Source organism: Myotis brandtii, unplaced genomic scaffold (assembly GCF_000412655.1).
Source record: "Myotis brandtii unplaced genomic scaffold, ASM41265v1 scaffold456, whole genome shotgun sequence".
Lineage (NCBI taxonomy): Eukaryota > Metazoa > Chordata > Mammalia > Chiroptera > Vespertilionidae > Myotis > Myotis brandtii.
In genome coordinates this window covers 5,244,571-5,254,079 of record NW_005367431.1, presented here as the reverse complement: position 1 = coordinate 5,254,079, position 9,509 = coordinate 5,244,571, and the positions used below count along the sequence as shown (strand labels likewise).

The following is a 9,509-nucleotide window of genomic DNA, read 5'->3' as shown; positions in this document are numbered from 1 at the left end:
ATCCATCCATCCATCCATCATCCATCCATCCATCCATCATCCATCCATCATCCATCCATCCATCCACCCATCCATCATCCATCCATCCATCCATCATCCATCCATCATCCATCCATCCATCCACCCATCCATCATCCATCCATCCATCCATCATCCATCCATCATCCATCCATCCATCCACCCATCCATCATCCATCCATCCATCCATCATCCATCCATCCATCCATCATCCACCCACCCATCCATCATCCATCCATCCATCCATCATCCATCCATCATCCATCCATTAAACCCTGTGGCACATCAACTATGTGCCACTGCTGAGTGTGTTGTGCCATGTCCTGCAGGCTGGGAATCGGAGGAAGTAGTGCTTCAGGTCAGTGACCACCAGTCACTCCCTCACCTCTTCATTCTCCTCCTCTTTAATCCTTCCAGGGTTTCCTCCACAATCACTCTCCCCTCACCCTTAGGAAGAAACCATTTAAACTTCTTTTTGTTGCTGTTTTTTTGTTGTTAATCCTCACCCGAGGATATTTTTTTCATATTTTTAGAGAGAGAGCAGAAGGGAGGGAGGGGGAGAGACACAGAGAGAGAAACATCTATTGGTTGCCTCCCAAACACAACCTGACCTGAGCAGAGGATTGGCCTGCAACCCAGGTACATGACCTTGACTGGGAATTGAACCCACAACCCTTAGGTGTGTAGGCCAACAATGCAACTACTGAGACACATTGGATTGGCCAGGGCTAAACTTTTATTAAAAAAATATTTTTATTGATTTCAGAGAGGAAGAGAGAGGGGGAGAGAGAGATAGAAACATCAATAATGAGAGAGAATCATTGAGCTGCCTCCTTGCCCCCTATTGGGGATCGAGCCCGTAACCAGGGCACATGCCCTTGAATGGAATTGAAACCAGAACCGTTCAGCCCACAGGCCAATGCTCTATCCACCGAGCCAAACTGGCTAGGGCTAACCTTTTTTTGTTTTTGTTTTTAACTTAAAATTCATCCTGAAAACACCTGGCCCATGTCCCAGTGTTGTGCTGCAGAAGTTGTGTTTCTAATTCCTGTGTCTGGGCTTAGTCACAGGCCTTAGAAACGCTAGAGTAGGACCTTCATTATCCTGGAATTCAACTTGGCCTCAGCTCTCACTCATTGGACAAACTTGACCACGTCAGTATAGCCTTCTTCACAGAATGGGTGCAGCAATGTCTGCTCCACAAGGCTGAGGAGTGCAAATGAGGAGACGCGCCAGAAAAATTCTGCTCTCATGCAATCTGGGGTTACTCAGTTCGCAGTCAAATCTTCGTGGCTACCTCATCTGTCCTACCTCCAAGCCCTGGTCCTCAGTTAGCTGGCAGCCCCACAGGCCCTTCTGCTTGCGCCTGAGTTTGCTAAGGCTGCAGAGACCCACAAGGGCACCATGACCCCCTCCTCCACCTGGCTGTCTGCTTCGCCCTGGTTCTTGCACTCTTCCCTCCCTCAGTTCCCGAGGCTGCCCTAAGCTGGTCCTACCACCAGGCTACTCAGCTGCCCTGGGGGAATCTCCCTTCTGCTCCCAATTCCTGACTCTCTCTGTGGGCAACAGGACCAGTGGGAGACCCTGTCTGCCGACCCCTTGGGACTGGGCTGGGCCCCCTACAGCCGGGCTAGGGCTCCAGGGTAAGCCGACCTACTTGTGGAACCAGGTGGTTTTCATGTACTCCACGTTGTAGTACTTGACCTTGCTGAGGATCCGGATCCCCTCCTCCGTCCCCTGGACTTCCAGTGGGGTGGCAGAGAGCACTGGGGAGGCAGAGGAAGGCGTGAGTCTCCCCCGAGCTCCTTCGGGCAGCACATTCTGGGGCCCGCCAGCTTGTCCCTGCTCTCGGGGTGCGGTGGGAGGGTGCAGTGTTGTGAGGAGGCAGGAGCTTCTCCTCCCTCCGCCCCCGGTCCTTGCGTTTGGAGACTAAGCCCACCCCCAGGAGCCAAGGCTGGTTGGAGGTCCCTGGAGGTGGTTTGGCATCAGGGAGGGTGGGGCAGAGAGGGGCTTACTTACCACCAATCCTGCCCAGCTCCGTGAAGACGGCGTCCAGGGCTGGGGGGAGACAGAGAGAGCGGTCAGCGGGTGTGGACGCACCAGGAGGGGGACATCCTTAGAAAGGCTGGAGGAGCTCACGAGCGGCTCTCGGGCACAGGGAGCCCTGCAGGAGGGAGCCTGGGGCACTGAGTGACGGATAAGGCAGGGGCACCACGGGTGGAGGCCAAATGGGCCGACCTGACAATGCTCTTGCCAGCTGCGCCAACAGCTGGACGAGGAGCCAGGGGCCCCTGTGGGGCAGAGGAGTGAACCTGGGCTGGGAAGCCTGGGCTCACTGTGGAATGCTTCAGTGAACATGGGCATCAGTGTCACGCAGACCAGGCCCCTGCCACTGACACGCTGTGCAGCCTCGGGCCCGTCACTTAACCTCTCTGGGCCTCAGTTGCCCCAAGTGCTATGGGGCTCCTGACCACTGTCTCTTGGTTCAGTGTGCTCTCCCCTGGCCCTCCTGGCCCACCTCCAACATCGCCAGCTCCTACCTTCCCCGGTGAGGTCCAGTATGGTGTCATCCTGCCCTCGGTCATCAGAAACCGACGCTCTATAAATTCCCATGTCCTCCTTGGACAGCTAGAAAGAAGGGTGAGTGAAGGCAGGGTCAGCTGGGCTCCAGGCCCGGCCTCGCTCTCTGTGTGACCTCAGGCAAGACCCATCTCCTCCCCGGGCCTCAGTTTACCCATCTGGAAGGGTGCGCTCTAAGGCTCCCTCCAGCTCCAGAGCCCCCTGATTCCAACTCAGGGCTGGTCTGGGCCTGAGGGTGTGGTGGGTGGACAGTCGAGAGCAGCTGCTCCAAGCAGAGCGAGTGGCCCCTTTGCGTGGAGCCTGTCCCAGCACCACTCACCCCCACCCGGGCTGCCTGCTCCCGGGGCCCTGGAAGGAGGGGCCCCCTGCAGTTCTCACAGAAGGAAGTGTGTTCCTTCCCTCAGGACAAGGGGGGTCCTCTCTGGCACATGCTCGTTAACTCCAAAATGAAGCCTGAAGCAACACATAAGTAAACCATTAACTTGTGTGGTACTTTATATATATATATATTTGATTTCAGAGAGAAAAGGAGAGGGAGAGAGAGATAGAAACATCAATAATGAGAGGGAATCATGGATTGGCTGCCCCCAGCAAGCCCCACACTAGGGATCGAGCCTGAAACCCAGGCACGTGCCCTGACCGGGAATTGAACCGTGACCTCCTGGTTCATAGGTCAATGGTCAACCACTGAGCCACACTGGCCTGACTGGGTGGTACTTTTTAAAAAAAATTATTTTTATTGATTTCAGAGAAGAAGGGAGAGAGATAGAGAGATAGAAACATCAATGATGAGGAAGAATCATTGATTGGCTGCCTCCTGCACGCTCCCTACTGGGGTGGGGTGGGGTGGGATCTAGCCTGCAACCCAGGCATGTGCCCTTGGCTGGAATGGAAACTTGGACCCTTTAGTCCGCAGGTTGATGCTGTATCCACTGAGCCAAACCGGCCAGGGCTGGGTGGTACTTTTAAAACAAGGTCCACAGGTCAGATGTGACTTCTCATTACCCAGCATCTCCCTCAGGACCTGGGGAGTGATGTTTGCCTCCCTGTCCCCTCAGCCCCACCATTTCTACATCGTGTGCTGTGAGGCAGCGGCCAAGGCAGAGGCAGCTCCTCACCTGGGGACCAAAGGGCCAAACCCCAAGAGTCCTCTCCTAGTCCTTTCCCTCCCCCACAAGTGAAGGCTCCACAGCGGCCCCCCTCCCCCCCCCCCACCCTGGGGAACTGCAGGGACTTCTGACCCTACTCTCTAGCCTTGGGCCTTTGCACTTAAACCCTCTGAGCCTCGGTTTACTCATCTAAGACGGTGGCAGAATCCTGGCCTGGCTACGTGGTGGCCGTGCCGTGAGGAGCAGGGAGGTACCTCTTCGGAAGCGAGAAAGTTTTGCACGAAGGGGGTTGGATGATCATAAGACTCAGTAGCTATTAAGCATCTACTCGGTGCCAAGCCCTGTGTGAGGAGCTTGCGCCATGAGGACAAAGGCCAACTTGGCATCGTCCCGGCCGGGATGTGGGCGAAGACCCTGAAATCATCATTTCCTTCCTCGCCAGCAGGTCTGTGCTGCTCCAGTCCCCCTGGGCACCCAGTGAGGCCGCAGAAATCAGCAGCAGGGCAGAAACACATGAATGTTTGAGAACAAGACTTGTGTTTCTATCTTAACCAGGTCACACTCCTCAGAGGCCACGGGGGACATGGGTGGGTGAACTGAGTCCTGGGCCTGGTGCCTGGCCTTCACGTTCTAAAACCCTAGCCTGTCAGGGCAGGAAGGTATCTGAGAGAGCATCCCTTCCCACCATGAACACTGAGGTCAGAGGGGAACAGTGACTAGCCCAAGGTCACACAGGGGCAGGGCCAGGACTGGAGTCCACACAAAAGGGAAAATCAGTATTACTGATCCTCTCTTTATTTAAAATCTTGGTATTGTTTCCCCCATGCCTCCCCCGGCCCCATTATTTTGATTTTTAAAAAGATTGTATGAAATACCATTTATCTTTTGTTGTTATTGTTGTTAATCCTCACTGGAGGATATTTTTTTCCATGGATTTTTAGAAAGAATGGAAGGGAAGGGAAGAGAGAGAGAGAGAAGCATCGTTGTGAGAGAGACACATCGATTGGTTGCCTCCTGCACGCACCCTGAACAGGGAAGGGGATTACGCCTGCAACCGAGGTATGTGCCCTTGACTGGAATCGAACCCGGGACCCATCAGCCCCTGGGCTGACGCCCTATCCACTGAGTCAAACCGGCGAGGGCTGAAATATTATTTATCTTGATTACTGAGTGCCTGCCCCCTTACATTTGTACCTGTGGTGACTGGCTCACCGGCCTCACCCTAGCCCTGGCTCTGCTCCTGACCCGACACCCGGAGCTCCTGGCACTGCCCGGGGCTGCACTTACCTCCTCGATGCAGAGAAGCCCTGCTCCGGTCTGCGGGTCGTACTGACCGTCCGGCGTCTCTTTATTCTGGAAGAACCACTGGAAGCGGGTTTCATTCTTGGTGTTGGTCACCTGGGGAAAGTGGAGAATGTGGCTCCATCAGGCTTCCTCTTTTTAAGTAAAAACTCAGCTCATCAGAACTTTTTTTTTTTTTAATAAATATGACACTTTCCCCTGCACACACACACCCTCACCGTAAGTCCCAGCCACCTTCTTCCTCACACCCATGTCTCTGCTGGCTTCTGGACTCAGGACTTTTGCTAATGCTGTTCCCCCTGCCTCTTGATCCCTTTGCTGCTCTATTTTCCTTTTTTTAAAAAAATATATTTTATTGACTTTTTACAGAGAGGAAGGAGAGGGAGAGTCAGAAACATCGATGAGAGAGAAACATCGATCAGCTGCCTCCTGCACGCCCCCCACTGGGGATGTGCCTGCAACCAAGGTACATGCCCTTGACCGGAATCGAACTGGGGACCCTTGAGTCTGCAGGCCGACGCTCTATCCACTGAGCCAAACCGGTTCTGGCTGCTGCTCTATTTTCCTTGTAAACACCTCTGCATCTTAGCCTTGTCAATTGTCACCTCCCTCAGGAAGCCTCCCTTGAAGCCCCCCAGCGTGCACACGAGTCTCGGTCACAGCTGGAGGCACGCTGTTTTCCAAGGATCCTGATTCAGACCGTGGGCTTCTAAAGAGGTCACTTCTTCCTCCTTGTGTGCCCAGTGCCTTGCAGAGTGTCTGGTGCACAGTAGGTGCTTTGAGTTTGCTGAACGGATATGCTCTGGGAGAGTACCCTCCCCCATCCGGCCCTCCCCCAGCTCCCTAAAGAGGCCGCAGGGTGCTGGGAAGGAGCACCACTCGGAGTCAGACAGACTCTCAGCTCCACCTGTTGATTTTGAGTGACTTCCCTGTTTGCTTCCCCATCTGTAAAGTGGGGGTGATAATGCCTAACTCACAGATGCTCGTGAGGCAGATGAAATAAAATCATGCTCTGTAGCACCAAGCAGTGTCTGGCAAGGCGGCCGACAGATACCAGGGAACCTGCTCAACACATAGACCCCTCACTTGCTCTCAGACCCCGGGCCCTAAAGAACCCCTACCCTGTGCAGCTTGGAGACCTAGTTCCAGGCTGACCCAACTCACACTAATTCTGCTCCCTGGGCTCTGCGAAGGGTGGCTTTGCTTTCTGGTTAAATGCAGTCTCCCTGGGCTACTTTGCAGGTGTGGGGTCAACCAAGCACAGGGTATAGATTTTGTGGGAGCAGAGCAAATACAGCCACCAGGCTTGGGGACAAGCCACAGATAGAGGCCCAGTGGGCCTCGGGGCAGGGCTGGAGGCAGGGACAGGGACTTGCCTTGCACGTCAGCAGCACTTGGCAGTCCTCCGTGACCTTCCACTGTAAGAACTCCTCAAAGTAGGGACCTGCAAGTGCAAAACAAACACGCCCACCGGTCAGAGCTCCAGGCTTGGCCAGGGCGCCACCTGGTGGCGAGACCAGGGAAGCCAGCTGGGGTGGGGGCAGCTAGTGACCACGGGTCCCCTTAGATTCTGCCCCCACCAGAGCGGCAGAGGCCAGGGTGAGGCAAGGGAGGTGCCTAGGGTGCAAAATTTAAGGAGGCCTCACTCTCCTCGTGGGACAAGCGCTGTTTGGTTCTGGCACAGGGACAGAGCCGGACTGAATTGCAGTGGCCTCCCTGGGGGCCCAGCAGGGCTGAGGGATCTATTAACCTAATAGTCCAGAGTTCCTCAGTCCCGACCCCTGGCCCCGTGGCCCAGGCCTTTGAACTTCACCCCAGTAACTCTTACCCTGTTTTCTCTTCCAGTCTCTTTTCTTAGCATCTGCCTTCCTCAGAAGTTTGTCAAAATCTGTGAACACATAGGGAGGGGCTGGCATGAGCCGAGAGGAACACCGGTCCACAGAGGGGCATCAGGGTGGACAGAAGACCCCAGAGCTGCGAGCTGAGGCCGGGTGCATAGGCGGGGTGGGCAGGGTGCGGCTGACCGTCGTCCACCAGGGCCAGGGTGATCTGGTTTTTGGCTTTTCCATCTTGGAGCTGAGCTGTGTACGACCCTTTGTCCTCCTCACACAAGTTCTGGATGATCACTTCCACCAGGCCCTTCTCTCGCTCAAAATTGATTTTGCGGTCCTGGGGAGAAGAAACCCGAGAATCACCTTTGCCCTTTTCCAGTCTCAGGGCATTTGCATTATGGGCACAAATGTGCAGTTAGACCTGGAGAGAGGTATGTGCAGAGTAGAAGCCTTCAGAGATGGGGAGGGAGCCCTGGATAACCCTCTACTGCTTATAGTGTGGGGTTCTCCCCCCACTCAGCCCCCAAGAACACCCCTGAGGTCCGGCAGGCACAGGGATGAGTCTTGGTGCTTGAATTAATTGCAATTAATAATAAGCTCCAACCTCTATTGTGCCATTTTTTTCTTTTCTACTTCTTTTACAATTCTCCATAAAAGTATAAAGGATAATATTTTAAAAAGCCTGTGCACTTGCTATCCAGAATTAACACTTGTTTGTATTTTGTCATATTCTAACAGTTTTAAAAGTTTTCTTTTCCACATTTATTTTATTTTTTTAATGTATTTTTATTGATTTCAGAGAGGAAGAGAGAGAGAGAAACATCAATGATGAGAGAGAAACATTGATTGGCTGCCTCCTGCATGCCCCACACTGGGGATTGAGCCCGCAACCCAGGCATGTGCCCTAACTGGGAATCGAACCGTGACCTCATTCATAGGTCAACGTTCAACTGATGAGCCACATAGGCTGGGCTCTTTTCCACATTTAGAACCTTATTCCCTCTGGTCTTATTTGTATGTGTGGTTTGAGAAACCCATCTAGTTTTATTTTATATTTCTAGCAGGGCCAGTGATAGTCTAGACTTTGTGACACTTTCTCTGCCATGTGCCAAGTTCATACTTAATCGTTAAGCAGAACATTCAAATCTATTTCCTCATTTGCTCCTCCTGATGCTGGGACAACCAGCCCCATTGTACAGATGCAGAAACAGAGGCATATAGAGGGGAAGGGTCTTGTCCAAGGGCACACAACCGATGGGGATGATATATGAGTCCTGTGACATCTAACCCTGAGCTCTTTCTCGTCTCTCTACAACACATAGTTTCTGGTGGTGATAAAATTCACAAATAATATGATCTCATAATTAAATCTGTCATGAGATTGAAATTGTCTTTGTAAGTAAAAACAGTTGAATATGGGCAACTCGTGTGTCAACTATAAAAAGCAATGGAATACTACAAGTGTAATAGGAAGAAGAAATAAAAGCAATTTCAGGAAATAAAAGTAAATATCAGGTACACTCTCATGCTGCACTGATTTATAATGAATTGGTTTGAATTTAAGAAAAGCAAAAAGATAAAAAATTATTCTGTCCAAGAACAGGAAAATGAATGAAAGAGCATATGTGAAGTGTCTACTTGAATAAAAACTCTATTCAGTGTATGTAAAAACTGTGCGAAAATTCTCTGTATACCTCAGAGTTAGGGTCTAGGCTTGGATAATTATCAGTATGAATGTGGGTTTTTCATCTGAAGAATGTCTGGTGGGACATTCAAATGTTGTAGGGGGTGTGGGGAATGCTTTGTGGGATTCGCATTGGCGGGCATCTACCATCCCTGCCATCTGCCCTCCAGGCACTGAAAACCAGGTGTTCCCATCACTGTGACCGTTTCCGATATGTCCGCTAGGGGGCGCTGCCGACCTGTGGGAACCACTGCCTGGGGCAGCCAGGAGCTGGGCAGGGGACCTCACTGAGGAAGGAACCTGAGTTCCAGTTACCGGTGAGCTGAAGATCTCCTTCTCGTTGAAGATTAGATGCAACTCAGCGGCCGGAGACAACTTTTCCACTTCCAGCCAAAGCCGCACCTCTCCTCGCTCGAGGATGTCAATGTTCCAGCCCGAGATCAGCTTGATCACTGCGAGGCAGACAGAAGGCAGGAAGGAGTGGGGTGGGCCTGGGCCCCCTTCTCCCCTCCCTACTGGGCACCAGCCCCACCCTGAGCATGTTGTGTACAGCGCTTGCATGTCTGAAGGAGACACACTGGGGTGGGGCTCACTCTAGAGTGAACTCATTTTAAGGAAGTGTTTCCTCTTCCCACACCTCGGAGGCTGTGCCTCTCACCCTGGCGGACCCCAAGGACTTTCAGAAACATCAATGTCCAGGCTCTGATTGTCTGGGGCGTGGCCTGGGCATTGGGATTTTGCAAAGCTCCTGGGGTGATTCCAATGTGCACCCAAGTGTATGACCCTGCCCGCTACTAGCCAGCGGAGGGAAGCAGAGGTTCCCATGATGCAAAACCCACCTAAGAAGAAACACTCCCCCTGCCCTCCTCGCACTCCCTTTCTGCCTGGCTTCCCTTTTCCAGTTCACAGACTGCTGACACCCCAGGTCTCTGCCCTCCAGCCCCATGAGGCCCCCATCCTCTGCCTCCCCCCAAGCCCTCCCCT

The 9,509-nt window shown here is 52.9% G+C and overlaps 1 protein-coding gene across 1 annotated transcript in view; it reads right to left on the bottom strand.

Annotated features, from left to right (window-relative positions):
- Positions 1–9,509, bottom strand: part of MYOM3 (myomesin 3) — a 54,088-nt gene that overhangs the window by 5,207 nt on the left and 39,372 nt on the right. Inside the window, exons 25-32 of the mRNA XM_005875199.2 lie at positions 8,841–8,977; positions 7,034–7,178; positions 6,838–6,897; positions 6,386–6,453; positions 4,995–5,105; positions 2,559–2,646; positions 2,038–2,076; positions 1,676–1,784 (exon numbers count right to left, since the gene is read on the bottom strand). Of these exons, the coding sequence (XP_005875261.1) occupies positions 1,676–1,784; positions 2,038–2,076; positions 2,559–2,646; positions 4,995–5,105; positions 6,386–6,453; positions 6,838–6,897; positions 7,034–7,178; positions 8,841–8,977 (757 nt within the window). The remainder of the gene's footprint in view (positions 1–1,675; positions 1,785–2,037; positions 2,077–2,558; positions 2,647–4,994; positions 5,106–6,385; positions 6,454–6,837; positions 6,898–7,033; positions 7,179–8,840; positions 8,978–9,509) is intronic.